This window comes from Physeter macrocephalus, chromosome 10 (genome assembly GCF_002837175.3).
Source record: "Physeter macrocephalus isolate SW-GA chromosome 10, ASM283717v5, whole genome shotgun sequence".
NCBI classification, from domain to species: domain Eukaryota; kingdom Metazoa; phylum Chordata; class Mammalia; order Artiodactyla; family Physeteridae; genus Physeter; species Physeter macrocephalus.
In genome coordinates, this window is record NC_041223.1 from 45,086,018 (window position 1) to 45,106,960 (window position 20,943).

Below are 20,943 nucleotides of genomic sequence, written 5' to 3' on the forward strand. Positions count from 1 at the left end.
GTCCCAGGGTTAAGGCACCGTGTGTGCTTAATTCCCAACCCCCTTCCTAGGATTACTGCTTCCTTTCATCCCCCCACCAAGCAATGGAAGCTAATCAGATTAAGCCTAAATAGAACATCTATCTTTGCTATTACTTACTATTTTTCAAAGGCTAACTCACAATTTAGTGGTAGAGGTCTATTGAATTACTTTACTTTTTCCAACATATGATATTAAAATAAGTGGGAGCCCTTGGTAAACAGGGATTGAATTCCATAAACAGGGATTGAATTCCATAGAAGTCACAGCACAGCACCACACAGCATTCCAGAGAAGGATGGCCTCACAGTTAGCTGAATGTCAGGCCATTTTCCTTCTTAGTAACATTTTTGAGCAAGGAAGACGGGAGTGGAAAAAATTAAAAGGAAAGAAAAACCCTTTATAGTCATAAAATTCTCAGTATTTAAAAATGGTGAATATTAACAGCAAAAGGAACACAGAAAATATTTTGAAAATTCTTACCATTTCGTCCAGAAATATGGCGGAGGAATTATTAAAAATGAGAAACTGTGGGCTTCCCTGGTGGCGCAGTGGTTGAGAGTCCGCCTGCCGATGCAGGGGACACGGGTTCGTGCCCCGGTCTGGGACGATCCCACATGCCGCGGAGCGGCTGGGCCCGTGAGCCATGGCCGCTGAGCCTGCGCGTCCGGAGCCTGTGCTCCGCAACGGGAGAGGCCACAACGGTGAGAGGCCCGCGTACCGCAAAAAAAAAATAATAAGAAGAAGAAACTTGTTTAAACAAACATAACCATTTAGGCTTAATTTTCCCCTCTGAGTAAGCAAGAACTGCCTTATATAAACACCCACGCACTTGCTCTGTTCCCTTTGTACCTCTGGGAGGAGAGAAAGAAGAAAAGCGCGTAGGAAGTTTTCATTTGTGGACAAGCTTGTGTGCATAACCACAAGTTCTGTGGATTCTGCAGACTGATTAGGTCTAACCCAGAAGACTGCATCAATTACTTAGGGCAGATTCCCAATATGAAGGCAAGGCATCTGCAGGAAAATTACGCTTAAACTTTTATTGTGACTACGTCTGTGTAACATTATTTTTCTTTTAGTCACAGAAAAGTATCTCTTAAGGCTCAATTCTCAGTAAATTCTGCAAGTTATCTCCCCTTACTTATGAACGTCCATCTTCCACTCCTGTTCATGATCCAGTCTTACAAGCAAACTGGCTTTCTCTAGGCATCTTGTCTCCTTAGCACTATTACCAAAGACGTTCCAGAAGGAAGTTTTAAATCTTCCAGATATCTCAGCCCATGAAAATCTAGACTGTCCTAAGTTTCCATTGGAGATTCTTGTTTTTATTCCTATTGCTTAACTTATTTGGAAGAAACTCATGAGAGACTGACTTATGAAACAAACCTAAGTGTGTGGATTGAAACTAGCAATCGCATGGGGAACGTTTCATTAATGTAACTATTTATAATGAAATTCCTTACCGAGAGATGAAAACAGTTGAGGAAATACTCTGGGGAAACAAAACCCCCAAGGCTCAAGCAAGCTTCATCTGAGCCTAAAGATTCAGAAACACATGGGGAAGGCCAGCCGCACTCAGAGACACATGGAAGGCCAGCCATGCTCTTGGTCAGCCCTGCCTGGTGTGACTCTTAGTTTGTGTCAGAAGTAAGATTTTGTCCAGACTTGCCCTGACCTCTCAGTGAGGCTCCAGGGTAATGGTTATCAATCCTGACTCCCCCATAGAATCTTCTGGAACTTTCCCCCCAGAATCCTGATGCCCAGGCCCTAATTTTGGCCAATTAAATCACACTCTCTGGGAATAAGACTCAGGCATCAGAACTTTTTTAATGCTCCCCAGGCGATCTTAATGGGCATCCAGTGCCCTAGAGCAGGGGTTTTCAAACTGCGTTCCTTGGTTCTCTAGGGTGATCACTGCAGAGGCAAGGTGGCATGTGATGACTGCTACCCCCTCCCGTCCCTCAGTCCAAATTCTTCCAGAGTTACCACTCATTTTGTCTCCTTTAAGTGTTTCAAATAAAATAATATGTCATTGGAAAGAAAGTGGAAAACATTAGAGAGATGTAATCAAGGATAGTCTGGATTAAAACAAAGCCCACCGGTGATTGGGATAACTAACTTATCTCTCGCAGAGGAGGTAGGGAGAGAAGTTTTGTCTCCCAGGACCTTCACTCCAAAGAAGATGGATATTGATCAAACACTAGTCTGTAACTCTATATTTGTCTGCATATTTCTTTAACCACTTTACTTCCTATATAGGGTCAGTGAAACTCACTCATAGTTAGCCAATTGTTTAAGGGAGCAAGCGTTTTAAAAGCACTATCCCTCGTGGTTCCTCTCATGGCACAAATACCAACAAAACTCCTGGGAGAATCATCTTGATCTGTTGATATCATCAGCAATTATTATTATTGCAGAAGCACATCCTTTTATGTTAAAACCTAAGAATAAAACGTTGTTACAATGCAACTAGTAATCATTTTATAGGTTATGTATTCTGCCAAAGGATGCCTATATTCTGAGGTATTTTCTAAAGCAAAATTATTCAATATTCACCTGAGTTGATAACTTTTCTTACTTTATCCTATTCCTTGAAATGATCTAGAGAATGTGATTAGGTGAATTGCTTAATTCATTTTTCCCAAATTAATCTCAGTTTTCATTACAATTTAAAACGTTTAAAGATTTTTCTCTGGCATTGGTGTAGCTGTAGGGTCAGGAAATTTGAAACTGTGAAGAGAGAGTTGTTCACACAGACAGACAGAAAGATGTGCTCTAAAAGGTATAAAAGTTAAAGTCTGGGGACTATTCTAAATCTATTATGAACTTTCCCTTGCTGAAAATTCCTTCTTTATCAATTGTCATTTTTACCTAAGGAAATAAAATGAGAAGTTGACCTCATTAATATAGAGAACTAGAAGCATAGTTAGAGCATAACTGTCTCAAATATCTAGAAACCCAAGGTGGAAAATCTGTGCTGAAAGGGAAAGAGGCCAGGGACCCAGACAGAGGCCAAGAAACTTGGAGATAGGCATCAATTCCCAGGAGTACATCAAGAAGCCAACTGACTGGGAATTCATGTGCTACTGGCCTTAAGATCTAGGACAACAGAATTGAAAGAAATTCTGATGTATTAATCCAACACTCTAATATTACAAGTGAAAAAACTTGCCTCAAAAGATTAAATGAGGGCAGGGGGAGGCCCGCATACCACGAAAAAAAAAAAAAAGATTAAATGAACACGAGAATATACCAACATGAGGCAGCATTTATGTGATGGAGGTTAGGAATCAGACTAATTCAGGTCCAAATTTAAGCTCTATCTCTCACCTGCGGCTTAAACTTAACCTTTTTGAAATTTAACGTTATTCATAAAAAATGGAAACAATAATCCTTCCCAGTATGCTTGTTAAATTTTAAATATAAATCTTTTGTAAAGTATCCAGCACATAATAGTTTGTTAATAAATTTTAATTCTGCCTTTCCTCTTGAGTGGAATAGCAAAATTTAGAATATGATCTCTCTTACAGCTGGGCAAGTATTCTTTCTGCATAACTCAATTTTAACAAACTACTGAACTTTGAAAATATTATTTGAAGCAACCTAAAAGCAGTTTTCTTCCAGACTCAAATATGACATTTTATGTTTGTAATAAGAATCTTCTGAGCTCCCTGGTGGCGCAGTGGTTAAGAATCCACCTGCCATTGCAGGGGACACGGGTTTGAGCCCTGGTCCAGGAAGATCCCACATGTCATGGAGCAACTAAGCCCGTGAGCCACAACTACTGAGCCTGCACTCTAGACCCCGCAAGCCACAACTACTGAAGCCCATGTGCCACAACTACTGAAGCCCGCGTGCCTAGACTCACAACAAGAGAAGCCACCACAATGAGAAGCCCACACACCGCAATGAAGAGTAGCCCCCACTCGCCGCAACTAGAGACAGCCCGCACGCAGCAACGAAGACCCAATGCAGCCAAAAATAAAAAAATAAATATAATTTTTTTTAAGTTAAAAAAAAAAAAGAATCTTCCAATCTCCAAAAGGGATTAAACTAACCTAATGCTCTTGACCAAAACCCTACTCCAATAGGTATAAGTACAAAGCCACTGACACTTGCCTTGCCTAAAGTAACCCCAGGCCTCCTTCTGGGGTCACGCTCCATGCTCAAGTCCAGCCTCAGTAGCTCAGCTTGCCCTTCTACCTCTCCTAAAGTCTCATTATGTCCCAGTACACATTGGGGGCTTCATTTAGGTTTAGTCAGAAGCCACTGCTATAAATGATTAGAACTGGAGCCAGATCCTTCCTTGTGTCAGCTCCTCAGGGCAATCTAGGTTCTCCTGGGAACTTTGGGCAATGATGGGATTGGCTGAATACATGACAACAATCAAGGCAGCAACCACACAAATGAGAAAAGTCTTCATCCTTGCAGCTGCCATATAAAAGGTACATGCACATATCCACTGCTCCTTGCTATTCACCTCATAGGTGAGGGGCTGCAAGTATTGACTTTATTCTGGTTGCATGAATGGGCAAAGGAGAAGGAGAGGGTAGGAATGGGTTAAACAAGAATTAAGACCACAAGATAACTTAGCTTTTTAAAATTATTATTAAATTAATGAGATTCCAATAGGAACATAGCAGTGGCTTAATTCTGAATCTAAAACCATAATGTTTCTTAAAAATCATATAGAGCAACAAGGAGAATAATGGGAAACTCACAAACTCCATTTTCTTGAAACAAGAGAAAATATTTCTCCATAATGAAAGAGTATAACTTGTAGCAGGGAAAATTGATCCAAAAGACCTATCTGAAAGCATATTTGGTACTGTTTTTGGACTTTAAAGATGAAGAAAGAATTTTGTGAGAATATAGGTTAAAAACATCGCGTTAGTAATAAATTAGGATGGCATCAGATGTTTCCTTAACAGAATTTAATGACAAAAGACAGTGGCGTAACGCTTAAAATATACTCAAGTAGAGAAAGTGTGAACCAGCTAAACTGTCCTTCAAGTATAGAATAGGTCAATAACTTGAATATGTAAAAATTCAGGGAATAGGATTCCTGAGAACTTTTTATGAGAATAATACTGGAGGGTAAACTCCAGGCAAGCAGGAGTTGATTGACAAAACTTCAGCAAAAAGAACTGAGGTGAGCACATAGTTTATTTCATTATATAACTATTATGAAAAATTTCAAACCTACACAAATATAAAGAGAATATGTAATAAGTCCCAAGTACCCACTATCCAGCTTCAATAAGTATCAGTATTTTGCCCATCTTGTCTCAACTATCAGCTCCCCCTTTTTTTGTGCTGAAATATTTTAAAGAAAACGCTAGACATTCTGGTAATTCACATATAAATATTTCAATGTGCATCTCAAACTGGTAAAACATAAACCAATGTGCTATCATCATACACCTCAAAATGACCTTGAAATTATCTAATACCCATTTAATACCCATTCATATTTCCCTAAATATCTCAAAGATATCCTGTGTCAGTGGTTGTTTGAAACAGGATACAAATAAGGCCCACATGTTGTTTCTGGTCATTACGTCTCTTGTCTTTTATTCTCCTTTTTTTTTAATGCCATTGGTCTACGGAAAGCTGGGTCATACGTCCGATAGCATGTCCTATATTCTATATTTACTTGGTTGCTTCCTCATGGTGTTAATTAACTTGTTTTCTCTTGCCTACATTTCCTATAAACTAAGAGTAAGATCTTGATTAGAGTCAGATTTAGTTATTTTAGGAAACAATATTTCACAAGTTGTACTGTGTACTTACTCTTGCACTGCATAACATAAGGAGTCACATAATGTATGGTTGTCCCATTTTTAGGGATGCTAAGATGGAGGAGTGGCTTCAAGTTGCATGCTCCTCACCCATCCCGCCTTCACCTAGTAGTTCAGAATTCATTATTTGTTGTCCAGATCCATTATGTCATTAGGGGTTGCAAAATAGTGATTTTCTAATTCTGAAAAGCTCTACAAAGAAGCAAATAATTTAAAAATCAGTAAGGTATGGTGGTATAAAACTAATATGCATAAAGTAATAGCTTTTGCATGTACTCAAATAACCATCACTTAGAAAATATCATGGGAAAAAGAAACGCTTAGACTAGCAGCAAAGAAGTTACCTACAAATGCACAGCGCTTGCAAAACTTCTGTGAGGAAAACTTTAAAATATCGTTAAGGGATGAAAGGTCACCTTGAATAATAGAAAATACATGGAAAGTTACCCCATGTTCTCAGGTTGATAACAGCATAAAGTCTAAATCAGTAGGTCTGGGGTGGGGCCCAAGATTCTGAATTTCTTCTAGGCTTCCTTCCTTGGCGTGGCCTGCTTTGTGCTTTAGAGCAGTGGTTCTCCGACATTTTTGGCACCAGGGACCGGTTTTGTGGAAGACAATTTTTCCACTGACCGGGGTCTGGGGGGGATGTTTCAGGTGGTAATGTGAGCGATGGGGAGCGGTGGGGAGCGGCAGATGAAGCTTCGCTCGCTTGCCCGCTGCTCACCTCCTGCTGTGTGGCCTGGTTCCTAACAGGCCACGGACTGGTAGTTGGGGACCCCTGCTTTAGAGCAGTTGTTCTCAAGATGTGATCCCTAGACCAGCAGCAGCACCCGAGAACTTGTTAGAAATGCAAATTCTCACCCCAAACCTACCAAATCAGGCACTTGGGCTCAGCAATCTACATTTTAACAAGCCCTCCAGATGATTTAGGCATGCGTTAAAGTTTGAGAACCACCGCTCCAGCACTTCTAAAATTTAAGTTGCATAGGAATCACCTAAGATCTCGTTTAACGGCAGGCTTGATTCAACAGGTCTATGATGGTGTCTGATTCGGCATTTCTAACAGCTCCCTCACTTACTGATGCTGTGGTTTGAAGGCAACACTTTGAGGAGCAAGACTAGAAGACCAATCTGTTTCTAGCTTACTCAAGGCCAACCTATCCTGTATCTTCTACTGCCATTTTCTTCTAGGTGTTAATGATAATAGTATGTTTCTCCTCTCAGTTATTTATTTTAAACTGAATTAACTCACATCAGTGTGTTCCTCTCAAACCAAATTTAACCAAAAATCATTAAAAATGAATTTCAGGCTTTGGTGGAGCTAGTTTGGAGAGGTACCTATTCAGCATCTATCAAATCATTCCACAGAGGATATACTGCTTCCTGAAATCAAGAGGAAAAAATTATTAAGGAAACACCTATGCATAGGGAGAATTTTTGTATAAATCTATGTATAAATTCAATTTGCCTCTAATTTCTCTCTTTTAATAAATTCTGATTTTCACATATTACTGTTCAGGCTATCTTACTTCATAGCGCCCCCAAATCTGATGGCTTAAAACAACAAATATTTTTTTAAGCTCATGATTTTCTGGATCAGGGATTTGGGCAGAACATCCTGGGGACCCCTTTGTAATGTCTGCAACCTCAGATGGTGTGGCTTGAAAGTCTGATGGCTGGAATGACTTCACTCAGACCGTAGACCTGGGACCTTTTTTCTGGCTGTCGGTTGGGTCCCCTGGTTCTTCTCCATGTCTTGTCTGCTGAGGCTGGAATGTCCAAAATGACTTCTTCACTCAGATGCCTGGTACTTTACCTAACCTATCAATAGAATGACTCAAAGAGTTGGAGTTAGCCAACTAACTCTTTTTAATCTCTCTCTCTCTCTCTCTCTCTTTTGCTCCCTCTCTCTCTCTCCATTTGGCTAGCTTGGCTTTCTTCAGAGCTTGGCGCTCTAAGGGTAATTGCACTTCTTACATGGTGGCTGGCTTTTACCAGGCTGAGCATTGCCAGAGACCAAGGCATAAGCTGCAACAATTCTGCAATCTGGATTCACTTCTGCTACATTCTATTGGTTCATTAAGGTCAGAATCAAGAAGAGAAAGAGACTCCATCTCTCAATTGGAGCCACTGAGCCAAGTTTAATTTCCCATGGTTAGGTTTTATTACAGTGAAACTCAGATGCACCAAAGTTGCACGGGAGATGGTCTGGCTAGAATCAAAGTAAATGCAAAAAAAAAAAAAAATACTAGCTATAAAAACTTCTTAGAAAGTTCCAGCTCATAGAGCCCATAGTTACCATCTCTTCCTAAGTCTGCTTTCAGTGACATCACCTTGGTAACTTGAAATTACGTCATAGATATTGGCAAACACTTCAAATCAGGGTTTGTTTTTTTTTTGAGAGCCAGTTGTTAAACATTTATCATATCCCATGTTTAAAACCCAAACAATATTTCAAATATTGCAACAGCACAGCCCCCACCTCCCACTCTCCCACCTACACACACACACACGCACACACACACACACACGCACACACACACACACACACACATAAAACCCAAACAATATTTCAAATATTGCAACAGCACAGCCCCCACCTCCCACTCTCCCACCTACACACACACACACGCACACACACACACACGCACACACGCACACACACACACACTCACACACACAACCTGACTCTGCACCTCCAAGTTCCCAAGGATATGTTGTTTCAGGTCTTATACCTATAGGATCCTTTCCCCAATTTGGGATAATGTTCCATGGTAATAAGGAGTTCATCCTCAGGATTCTCCAACTAGGAGGCAAGGACTCTCTGTGGTATAAGATGTGAGCCACAGCATAGAACATGGTGCCTCTCCCTTAAATATCAATCTCACTCAGAGATTTAGAGGGAATTAATATATCTGTATAGTTAAACTAATGTAGATATATTACATAATAGAATGCAAAATTTGCATTCTGTAAGTGCCCACAAAAGTGTTTTTAGTTTCTTATAAAGTCACAGGAAATAAATGAACTTCAAGGTTGAAAAAAAGTTTTAACATGTAATATTAATATATGTCTATATCAATACAGTCATAAATATATATATATGTATATGTGTGCTTGTGTGTATGTGTACATGTGTATTTTTTAATGTGGAAATGGGTTCATGAAGGCAAAAGTGCCTAGAGCCCACAAAAGTCATAATACAGCCCTGACCGTAGGGGTCTACTTTCAGTGCATAGTGGAAACATGTGAAAAGCTCTGAATTTTAGGCTTCATATTCTTTTAATGTGTTATTTTGAGAACTGGTGTCTTCAGATTCCAAGGAAATGAATTTCAAATGATAGAATTTCACACCTCCTTGAAAGGCAATAGGATAGATTTACTGAGTGAGGATTTCTACCAACTACACCACAGATTCCACTGTACAGAAGTCTGTTAAGAGTACCACACTCACTCACAAGTCACCACTGCTACCCCCCGTATGCCATGACCATATTTACACAGAGTGGCAGACCTTCTAGCATGAGTCTCACTGTCAATCATGAAATCTTAGAACTTGAAGCCCCTGAGCCCAACCCCCGACAAATGCGACAGCACTTCTGTCACCATCCTTGGCCAGTCACTCAGCATCAGTTTGACCACATGACACTGTCTGCAGCTGGGAGCTGCAAAGCTGCTTCCCTTTGTGTTATTGTCTTATAAAGAAACACTAAATGTGAGAAAACGCAGAGATGCTCGGGTAGCTGTTGACGTAGTAGGAAGATGTCTAGACACCATGAGTCAGTGATGGTGGGTGAGCTGCACATTTTGAACAGCATCCACAAGCACCACTGCAGTCTCATCATCCTCAGGGCGAAGTTCCAGACCATCTTCCACCACCCTGTGGAGGACGCTGTAATGTTGCTGGTTTGGGTGGAAAGAATGCAGCTCTGAAGCAGACTCCCAGGCCGCAAAGGTAGGCATGGAGAAGACCTCTGGCCTCTTGTTTTCGAAGAAGCATTTCAGGTTCCTGTCACTCAGCTTTTTGGCATAGTCCAGGAACGTATTTTCCAACTGTTCCTTCTCTGTTTGTGCATACGTCTTCCAAAAACTCAGCTGAAGGTAGCTAACTTTTGATCGGCAGCGAGCATAACAAGCGGTGAGCAGAGAGAAGAAAGATGCTGAACAAATCACGAACCATCCTAGAATCTTAGAAAGAAAGAAATATTGAGGACCTCAAAAGCAAAGCCTCTTCTCCGGGAGCCGGGGTAGTGTTATCGGGAAATGTATGGCTAATTTAATACCAGACCTCGGTTGAAATCCTTCATCTCAATTACTAACGACAGGTTTTTTTTTACAGTCAAATAAAGTTAGGGTTTACCTAACCTCTACTCTCCATCCTACCCACCATGGCTGATATGCAAAGAAAGACCCAGAAGGCAGGCGAATGGAAATGAGCAAAAATATAGATTATCCAAGAACTGGAAAAACCAAGCCCTCAAATAGTACTAGCTATTAGAGGAAAGAATTCTGTGCATGAGTAAATGGGGTCATTTGAGCAAATGACCACCTTAGTGGAGTGCTTTCAGGAGTTGATACGTGCATATTCATGGCCCGTGACTGATTTTTCCCATGTTACATTGTTTGCAGAGAACAGCAGACCCTCCCTGAGAGAAGTATCATCACTCATTATCCAGGATAAAGTGAGACAAATGTAACACAATAAGGAAACTGAAGCTATAAGAATTGGAAGGCTGCATAAAAGCCAAGAAAAAAAAATAGAGTCATTGCAAACCTTCAGGATTTGCTGGTTCTGAATTTGGGTAATTGGAAAAAACAAATTCCTCTCTGAATACGAAATGGTTCTGCTGGGGTTTTTTTCTGAACTTTAAAAACAGAAGTCTAAGCAGCTCAAATAATCTTCTAAACTTTTTGTTGTTCTAATTATATTTTTCACAATTGGAATTAATTTCATATGTGGACAGCTAATAAAGCTCTTTCAAAGTTTCTCTTGACATTTTAGTTAAATGGCCCGTAGTATTTCTCAGCAGATGGGCCTATCTGAACACAGAAACAATCTGCAAATGAACCCATTCAGACCGTAACAGAACCACAAATATGCTCCAATGCTTTAAACCAGTGTTTCCCAAACTCCAACTCCAGACTATGGAGGTCATTGTACAGGGTCTCAGACCCCACATGAATGCTAACAACTCTGGGTTGCCACTAGTTGGGTTTAAATCTCAACTTTCTCCTTTCTGTGGCTATTCTCCATGCCTCAGGTTTCTCAGCTGTAAAGTGGGGCTTACCTACCTCAGAGGGTAATTTGGAGCATTAAAATGAGATGATGTAGACGTACACGTGACTCAGTAAGTATCAGCCATTGTCACGTGCTGCTATTTTTCAAACGTATCCATGTCTATGTAAAAGCATTACTGAACACAGGATATCTTTCTGATGTGATTTAACAAATGAAGCACAGCTCCCATCGTGTGAAAGTCCTCACATTTACTTTAGTCCCTTGTGCTTGTCCCCCTCGGATCTTCCTCTTTTCTTTAAACTCTACCTTTCTTTTTCCACACAGCCGGTTCTCCTGTAGGCCAGTAGGCCATCTCACCTCAGTATCTGAACCAATTCTGCTGTGTCATCAACTGTTTGATCAGCTTCAGACTCCCCCTCCCCCATTGCATGACCTTACCTTCGACTGGCTCTCACCTGAGCGCTGAGCACTGAGCACTGAGCCCTCTGTTCGTCCCTAATTCATGGTACCCAGGGTCTACCTAGACATGGTGGATGCTCCCACCCCAGCCCTCAAGAGTGTCCCGTTCTGCACGAGTCTCTCCCTGAAACCCTGGCGTTTTTCTCGTCAGTTTAGAACACTTACTCCGTGCCAGCAGCTTTATATCCATTTACGTCCATCATCTACTACACCTTCCAGCACCCCTCCAAGCCCAGTAGCTCTGGGCCACATAGCTGGTGAGTGGTAGAATCAGTATCCAAGCCCAAGTGAGAGCGAACTCCAAGACGGAGTTCTTGCCACTGTTCTACCCTACCTTCCCGAAGAATAGCAAGCCACCCAGCTGGATTCCATTTCTCTGCTCCACCCACGGACGCGGCACCTTTTACCCCCAGCCGCATACCCAGTTGTTGGCCTGGACTCTTTGTCGCTTCTGCGCGCCTGCCTGTCAGAAGCACTAGGCACCGTAGTGGGCACCTGCTGTGACTCAGTTCCCTTTGTCCACATCTCTTATGCCTCTTCTCCTAGGAATCAGCCCTAGGCCTTTCTCTTTCCTCTGAAAAGTAAACAGGTCAGCTTGCCCAGGCTATGCTATGGGAGGGTGTGCATGATTTCCTTATGCCTCTGTTTAGAGAAGAAAAGTTCACACGGTGACAAGTGTTTGGATCTACCTGAATGGTGCCCTGGTGCCCGAGGACACAAATCATAAATCACTCATTGTATCATAACACTCGTAATTAATACCTTCCTTCGACTAAAGAAGGAAGACGTTTGGGAGCCTGGGATGTTTTTCTCTAAGATGCGCTTTATGCATGAAACAAAAGATTTTGTTTGGGGAGCATTTTTAGGCTTATCAGTTTATGAAGAGAGTATGACTATATTGCCAACCAGTTTTGGAAAGTATGATTTTAGAAAAAGATTTTGCCTTGATGTGTTGTTGAAAAGGCGAGTCTATGCTGAAAAAAAGTAAAATCACACCATTTTCAGCACATGTATTCTTAAACAAATAGCATTCCTGACAAACTGTGGATCTATTTATCTACTCTTACTGCTTGTTTTGATTTGGGGAATGTCATTCCTGTTCCTCACAAGTAGGAATTCCATCTTTTCCTGAGGCCAGGGCCAGGCTCACATCTGGATCTGTGCTCACGTACCTGGAAGGATGACAAGCTACTTCCTTGTGTCAATTAGGGAAAGCTACAATTTCCTGCCGTTAAATGAAACAGTGCCCCAAATCTGGAGCTTCGAAAGTCATGTAAGAACTTTTTTAGCTGTAGAGCACAGAGCACAGGACGAAACCTCCCTGGAGAATATGGTCCCGTTTCACTGAAGGCTATTTAGAGACTGCCAACACCCACTTTATACAGGAAGTTCTTCTCCATCTTGACAATATTTATACATAGAGATAGCAGTTGCCAGAAATCATGCAAGGGAATCTCTACACTAATTACATTATGTGCAGCTTTGAAAAGTATTATCTCATTTCGTTCAGCTATATTTTAGTAGATATGTGTGTTTTTCTGAGAAATCAGTCTGAAAATAATTACTAGAAGGCAGTAACTTCTAATGACTCTGCCATTAGCACTCTCTTATGAGTTAGTGTCATGCATTATTTACAAAATCAACCCAGAGAGATTGTCTTAAAGTACATAAGTATTTACATATGTATAACTCAGAGGAGATTTCTTTCCAGAAATGGAAAAGACAATCCAATCAGCAATCTTACTAACCAAGCAACCACTGAAAAGCTTTTCCTCAGATTGTCTTAATGCTGCCACGTGTTCCAATTTCCATTTAGTTTCAAAATGTTTTAGGAGGACTCAGACTCAGCCCTGGCTCAACAGAGTACAGAGAGAATACTTCAAGCTCACTCCGGGGAAAAAAAGAAAAAAGTCATGTTTGTCCTTTCTTACCTGAGACTGGGCTTGCAGGGACAGTTTCAGTTCTTCGTTGTCCATAGGGGTCATGCTGATTTTGCCACAAGGTACTTTGTGAAGTTCGTCCCAGCACTCTTTGGGCTTGCCCTCGCAAATCAGCCCCAGGAGTCTTGAACTTTTGGTCCCACTCATGGCACATTCATAAAATGTCCCATTGAGCAAAGCCACAGAAAGCCACATCACTGGAGCCACCAATGAACTCAGAGTGATCTGACCGAGGACATAGAAGAAGCGGCAGCTGTGGCCCCTGGGGAAGATTTTCCTGGGATTCACACAGCAGCCTGTGAAGAGTCTCCATGACCTGTTGTTCAGAAAGAATCCCAGGATCAGTAACACCCAGGCAGGAGCAAAAAGGAAAACCAATCCGTACACCACATTCTCAGTGCTGCAGGGACACTTGAAAGCCACGAGTGAAAAGAGACGCTCACCTCCCACAGTCAGCAGAGCCAAAAAGCTGTAGCCAATAACAGTTTTCTGGTTGAGGATGAATTTTAAAATCCCCTGAAGAGCATCCATGTTGAAGATACACAAAGGGAAAACGCTTTGCTCTTATTTATTGGCAGAGCAGCTGTGGCAGTGGCCGAGGGTGGAGCTCTTTCTTCGTTAGAAGCAACAGTCCTCCTTCTCGGACTGAATTCAGCCAGATAAGGAAACAATGTCATTCCCTAGGAATGAATATTTCCCAACAGTGTTCAGATAATGCCTCCTACTGGTGAATATTAGGCCGTGAAACTAGAGCCCAAACACTGAGAATTCGAGTAAATTCAAAGTGAACAGCCTCCATTTTTATGTTATTTCCCTGTGGCTTGGATTGAGAATCAGAAAGAAATTACGACTCCACAGATAATAGTCTAGGAATTTTCCAACCAGAGGAATCAACATTAGCAGAAATAGGGTTTCAGCCAATTGATTGGGAGCCAAATCAAGCCTCCTAGCCTAGAGTTTCATGATGGTATTTTTCTCTTGTTGCTTAAGGTTTTTGCACTTTGACTTAAGATCTGGAAGATTCATTTTACATCTTCTTTAACTGACTAGTGACTTTAACCAAATTTTAGGAGTTGGGCTATTTGAAATTTATATGGAAAAGTTCAGGGAGAGTTTGAGTTTTGAATGAAAGACAAAGTGAGAAGGGTCCTAATCATTTCTTTCCTAGACTTTCATAGTAACCTCTTGATTGGTATCTCTGCCTTTGACCTCATGCCCACCCCCATTCTCAATCCTAAATCCATCCTCTATGCTGACATGAAGGAGATGCCGCTAAAACAGAAAACCGGTTCCTCCCTAGCCTACTCACACCTTTGGGGCTCCCTGTTGCCCACAAATTGATAGATGCCAACTTCCCCTGAACTTCATCATGGTATTTCATGCCCTTGACATGTTCCTTCTATCTGGAATATCTCGCCCCCCCGCCACACACACACCCCTGACCTTGTCCACCTGGCAAACTTTCACTCAATATTCATAAACAGGGTAGAAGCTTCTTATTCTGTGACTATTTCAAGGCTGGCTACCAAATATAATATTGTACTTGCAGAGCTTATCATAGTATTGCAGTTATTTTTTAAATATCTATAGCTCCTCTTTAACTGTGAGCTCTTATAAAACAGGAACTACATCTTATTACATTTTGTATTCTGGGCATAAATATGATGTCAAACACAGAATGGATGCTTACTCAATAATTCGTTTTCCAAATAGTTATCGAACTCCACACTTCTCTCCACAGTGTGCCAGGCACTGTGCTAGGCAGGCAGTGCTCAATGAGTACTATTGAATGAATGAATGAATGAATGGTGAAACTTTTAGTACTTCTAATTATAAATAATTTAAGGAAATTGTCTCCATATCTGTCCTACACTGCTTTTAATTTTAAAATTAAATTAATTAAGGCACTTGAAAGACAACAACAGTCAAGCTGACAAATTTCCATTAATAAACTTCAGATTCCAGGCCTGTATATTTTGTGACAAGGAAGTCCCTTGGACTAGAGGTCAGGGAACTAAGTTACAATGTAACCTTAGCCACGTCATTTTACTTCTCTGAGTCCCAGTTTACTCATTTGAGAAACTGGAGGTATGCAAGAAATAGTCTCCAAGGCTTCCTCTATCCCTACATTGCATAATTCTTTCAGCTCTTTAAAACAGCAGACTTTTCTGAGAAGCTGCTTTATGACTCACTTATGTGCCTCCCACCACTAACCCTTGTTCCTTCTCAGAGACTTGTCATCCTTGGTGTTGCGGCTCCCTCCACTTCCCAAAGCACACCCTTGGGTTTAATCTTCCCATGGCACCCTCTGCCCTCTGCTCTGTCGCCTTCCTGTTGTGGCAGGTGTGTCTTGGGTCCCTTCTCATTCAGGATCTTATCCTTTACTAGGCTCATGTGGCAAACATTATTATGCTAGTATGCTGATGATTAGTAATATTTTAATTTCTTACCCTCCTAAAGGATATTCACTTTTGAAAAAGATTTTTTCAAAAATGATGCCCTAACTCTGAGTTTCATAAACCACATTGTTTCCACAGGAAACTTGTCCTTTAGGATACCCTGCATGAAAATAAAAGGGTTGGAGACTTGCACAAGTCAGAGGGTGTGTAAATTTCAAAGCTGAGTGTGAACCCAGGCTTTCTGACTACAAACTCCGCGAGCTTAACCATTGTGCCTGGAAAAAGGTATTTGGGTGCCTTACTAACAGTTCTTTGTTCTAGACCAAGTTTTGTAAATTTTTTCCTGTTTACTAGGCTGCATTCAAGATGTACTTGGGAATTACACCAAGTGCGACCTGTAACAATTCAAGCAGAAATGAATTTTCCCTGATTCTAGACAAGAATCCTCTGGTGGAGTTTGTGGAAGAGCTCCCTGCTGGGCCATCTTCTCCGTGCTACTGCAATTTACTCTGTGGGATTATCAGAGGGGCCCTGGAAATGGTAAGGCACAGGCTCTACTTTGCCATGTATATTCATTATCTAGTGCTGTGTAACTACCCCCAAATGTAGCCTCTTAAAACAACAAATATTTATTATCTCACACAGTTTCTGAGGATCAGAAATCTGGTAGCAGCTTTGCTAGGTGGCTGTGATTCAAAGCCTTTCACAGCTTAATGCACATGCAGTCAAGCAGTTGGTCAGGGCTGCAGTCTCTAAGGCTGGGAATCTACTTCCAAGCTCACTCACGTGGCTTCAGTGCCTTTCTCACAGTCGGTTAGAGGCTTCATGAAGTTCTTTGTCACATAGGTCTCTTTGTAGATCTAATCACAACAGATTCTGTCAACTCTGGGGCAACGTTGGAGGGGAAGACCTGAATGATAGGAGGCGGGGTCATTGTGGGCCGTTTTGGAGGCTGGCTTCCACACCTGAATTATTCATTGATTTAACTAAGACAGTGATCAGCATCTGTTAAGAGACACTGAGCATACAAAGATGAACAAAACACAGTTATTGCCCTTCAAGAATCTTCTGTCCAGTAGAGAGGTCAAATGACTTAGGGCCACGGGAGGACCTGGAGTGGGGTGGGGTGGACTGGGTGGGAGGTGGGCAGGGAAGCTTTCCTAGGGAAACTCTGAGCTGACATCTGAAAGATAAAAAGCAGTTAGGTGAAGGTCTTGGGGTAAGGGGAAAATAATATTCCAGGTAAAAGGAGGACCTTGCCCAAAGGCACAAAAATAATATTTCGTTCAACGGACAAGGAAGTTGAATTAGTTCAGTGTGATTCACATGTAGATTGGGGAAAAAAATCAGGTCCGAAATAGGATAAAGAAGTCTCCAGCTTTCATGGGTAACAGTTGATTATATGTGCTGAATGACAAATATGTATCAGACTTCATGTGGTCCCAAATATCCAAATAATTTCAATGTAGTCTTTTTGTTATTTTAACTGATTTTCAGTTAAATTATGACAAAGACAAAAAAGACCTTATGGGGAAAAAAAGAGAGTGAATTTAGCTTCCATATTTCAAAGTGCACTGTACATCCTTCTATTGGATGGTGAGCCTCACAAAAGCATGGTTTTTGCACGCTACAGGAGCAGATAATTTGGTACACCAAAATCTACGGTTTAACAAACGCAGGCTGGTTGGCCAGGGAATTCTTAGTGAGAGAGGGGAGTGAGTCAGATAAGACTAAATAAATATTAATTAACTGCCTACTAGACCCAGGCTTTTTCACTTATTATTTGCTTTTACTAGGTATTTTTTCTTAACATTTTTATTGGAGAATAATTGCTTTACATTGTTGTGCTAGTTGCTGCTGTATAATCAGCTATACATATACATATATCCCCATAACCCCTCCCTCTTACGTCTCCCTCCCACCCTCCCTATCCCACCCCTCTAGGTGGTCACAAAACACCGAGCTGACCTCCCTGTGCTATGCGACTGCTTCCCACTAGCTATCTATTTTACGTTTGGTCGTGTATGTATGTCCATGCCACTCTCTCACTTTGTCCCAGCTTACCCTTCCACCTCCCCGTGTCCTCAAGTCCATTCTCTACGTCTGCATCTCTATTCCTGTCCTTCCCCTAGGTTCTTCGGAACGCTTTGTTTTTTTTTAGATTCCATATATATATGTTAGCATACTGTATTTGTTTTTCTCTTTCTGACTTACTTCACTCTGCATGACAGACTCTAGGTCCATCCACCTCACTACAAATAACTCAATTTCGTTTCTTTTTATGGCTGAGTAATATTCCATTGTATATATGTGCCACATCTTCTTTATCCATTCATCTGTCGATGGACACTTAGGTTGCTTCCGTGTCCTGGCAATTGTAAACAGAGCTGCAATGAACACTGTGGTACATGACTCTTTTTGAATTATGGTTTTCTCAGGGTATATGCCCAGTAGTGCGATTGTTGGGTCATATGGTAGTTCATATGTACAGTGCACTTTGAAATATGGAAGCTAAATTCACTCTCATTTTTTCCCCATAAGATCTTTTTTGTCTTTGTCATAATTTAACTACTAGGTATTTTTTACTAGGTACTTTTGCTTATATCTTATTTATCCCAACGACTTAAAATAGCTGAACAGGTACTCTATTGAGGGTAGGTCAGCAATATGCTGCTTTTATGTGAGTATATTTTAATGAATAGAGAAGCAAGCCCTAGGGTTTGCTTCAATGTCTTGGAAATGAGAAATGCTTTATCATGGAAAAGAAGACCTGGGTATCAAATATTCATGTCTATAATTTCTATTTTTAATTTTATACTTATAATTTATTTAGTGGGTGTTTTTTCACAGCTCTCAAAGCCATAAGTAATTGCTAAATGTTGTTAGGACAAGTGATTATGTTATTGAGCTAAAGACAGAGTGATTTATAGCAAGTCAATTGGAGAAGAATCATTTTTTTTTGTTTGTTTTTTGTGGTATGCGGGCCTCTTTCTGTTGTGGCCTCTCCCGTTGCGGAGCACAGACTCCGGACGCGCAGGCCCAGCGGCCATGGCTCACGGGCCCAGCCGCTCCGCGGCATGTGGGATCCTCCCAGACCGGGGCGCGAACCCGGTTCCCCTGCATCGGCAGGCGGACGCGCAACCACTGCGCCACCAGGGAAGCCCTGGAGAAGAATCATTTTAAGAAGCTATTTATCCTTGGAAGTTCTGCTTGGCAAGGCACGTTGAGTCAAGGCTATCTTTGAGTTGGAAATTTGTGTTCTTCCTGAGAAGGAGCCTTAGTTTAGACCTGCACTCTGAGCAAAAAGGGGCCCACATCCTGGGCTTGCCCCAGAATCAACCAGGTTGAGCCTGTCCTGGACCACCCCTCTCTTTGCAGACTCACACACAGAGCTGACCACAGACAGATCATCAATGGAGGACACACAGTAAAGGGCCCTTCATCCACAGAAAAAGCTCTTTTTTTATCATTTTGTAAGGAAAGTCACCTCTTTATGGGGTAAATCAAACTGAAAATAAAGACAGAAAAAATTAGAGGTTGTTTTTTTTAAAACCTGAATGAGTCAGGCCTGTTTTTTTTTTTCTTTTTGTCTTTCCTAGGTTCATTTGGCTGCTGATGTTACATTCTTACAAGACAGACTAAAAGGCGACAGTGTGACAGAAATAGGAATAACATTTCTGAAAAAGCTAGATGAAGAAAAATACAGACGGAAAAAATGAAGAATAGCATGCAAAATGCCACAGGCTGGCTGGTTGAGCAGTTAATATTAGCTAAACATATATAGCCATAGAAGTTTTGAATTATTTAATAGCATGGGATTTAAAAGACTTATAAATCAGCCAGACATTTGAAATGCAGGGCACTAAGATTTAAAGCTGTTTTTTTTCTTTGCTTGTAAATCACACATTTTCAATCTCGAGTCCGCAAGATTTCATATACAAATAACTCCTTGTAAAATAGTAAGCATGAATTCTACATATTACATAATCCATCCTAAGAGAGTCTGTTTTTTTCATTTTCTTGTGGTAATGAAAAAAAAGTATACGACCTACACAGTTGGTGTATTTATCCCTTCTTACTGGAAAAATGGATGAAATTATACAATATCAATGTCACTATATAAAGACAGTTTCTAGATACCGTATATTGCATTCTCTTATAGGAACAGTACCATTCATAACAATTTTCCATATTTTTGAGAAGCTGTAGATATGACTTTTCTCATATGTAGGCTTGGCTTATAGCTTCAGCCTCCTGAAGCTACTCTTGACTTGTAATCATCAAGGCAAGCTATTTATTTGAATGCTAATTCCGAAATATTTTAAAATAGCATTTAATTTTAATTCATTTAATTTTTAGATAGCTGGTAATAACCAAATTCCTTCCTTTTCTCAGGAAATATTACTAATGGTCAGGTCAGGAAATAAAATGAAAGGTAAAGAATGTTCTTTGAGAATACTTTTTTATCCCAAAGCTTATTCGATGAGAAATTTTAGAATCATTTTTATCCCCTAAAAATCTTACAAAGTATATTTTGTTTGTGACCAGAATATATTTAAAATTCAAAATGTACTGGATTAAATAAATGATAATCTTTACCAGACCATAAGCAACATAGCAGTCCAGAATCTACTAGGCTCTGCAGAGAACTCCAATTATAAGTAAAAGTACCAATTAGTGTGGCACCATCAGTTAAAACTGGTGTAAGTAATAAGGTAGTGGTAGACCTCAACTAGGTCTCAGGATCCTGAAGATACAGTCCCAGTTCTGTTTCTAGTGGCTTCAGCTGATCCTGACTAGTGGCTAATCCTGGGCAAGGCACATCATCTCTCAGCCTCTCTCCATCTCTGTCTCTCTGTCAGTCTCTGTCTCTGTCTCTGTCTGTCTCTCTCTCACTTATCTGTAAAATGAGAGGATTGGATGTAGTAAATATCTAAAATTATATCAGGGAGTTTAAATGACATAAACAACCACCACTGAAATTCTACATATTTGGACTTTAGAAGGCTATGGGGAAATTGTTTGTTCCCCACCTACTCAGGTATGTCTTCAAAAGGACATTGAGGTAGGTACTAAGGACAAAATAA

The 20,943-nt window shown here is 40.8% G+C and overlaps 2 protein-coding genes across 2 annotated transcripts in view; one reads left to right on the top strand and one right to left on the bottom strand.

Annotated features, from left to right (window-relative positions):
• Positions 1 to 19,575, top strand: part of TRAPPC3L (trafficking protein particle complex subunit 3L) — a 38,308-nt gene extending 18,733 nt beyond the window's left edge. Inside the window, 2 exon segments of the mRNA XM_007109566.1 lie at positions 16,211 to 16,396; positions 19,456 to 19,575. Coding sequence (XP_007109628.1) covers positions 16,211 to 16,396; positions 19,456 to 19,575 — 306 coding nt within the window.
• On the bottom strand, positions 8,403 to 14,081 carry CALHM5 (calcium homeostasis modulator family member 5). The gene is made up of 2 exons (XM_007109565.4): positions 13,449 to 14,081; positions 8,403 to 10,007 (listed from the first exon to the last, which is right to left on the bottom strand). Exons 1-2 carry the CDS (start codon positions 13,986 to 13,988, stop codon positions 9,600 to 9,602), a joined length of 948 nt encoding a protein of 315 aa, XP_007109627.2. The 5' UTR covers positions 13,989 to 14,081; the 3' UTR covers positions 8,403 to 9,599.
• Positions 19,576 to 20,943: the final 1,368 nt, after the last annotated feature.

Coding starts and splice junctions, on each gene's coding strand:
- CALHM5 (XM_007109565.4), bottom strand. CDS start 13,988: ATGGATGCTCTTCAGGGGATTTTAAAATTCATCCTCAACCAGAAAACT. Junction 10,008..13,448: donor CCCTGCAAGCCCAGTCTCAG/GTAAGAAAGGAC, acceptor TTTCTTTCTAAG/ATTCTAGGATGGTTCGTGAT.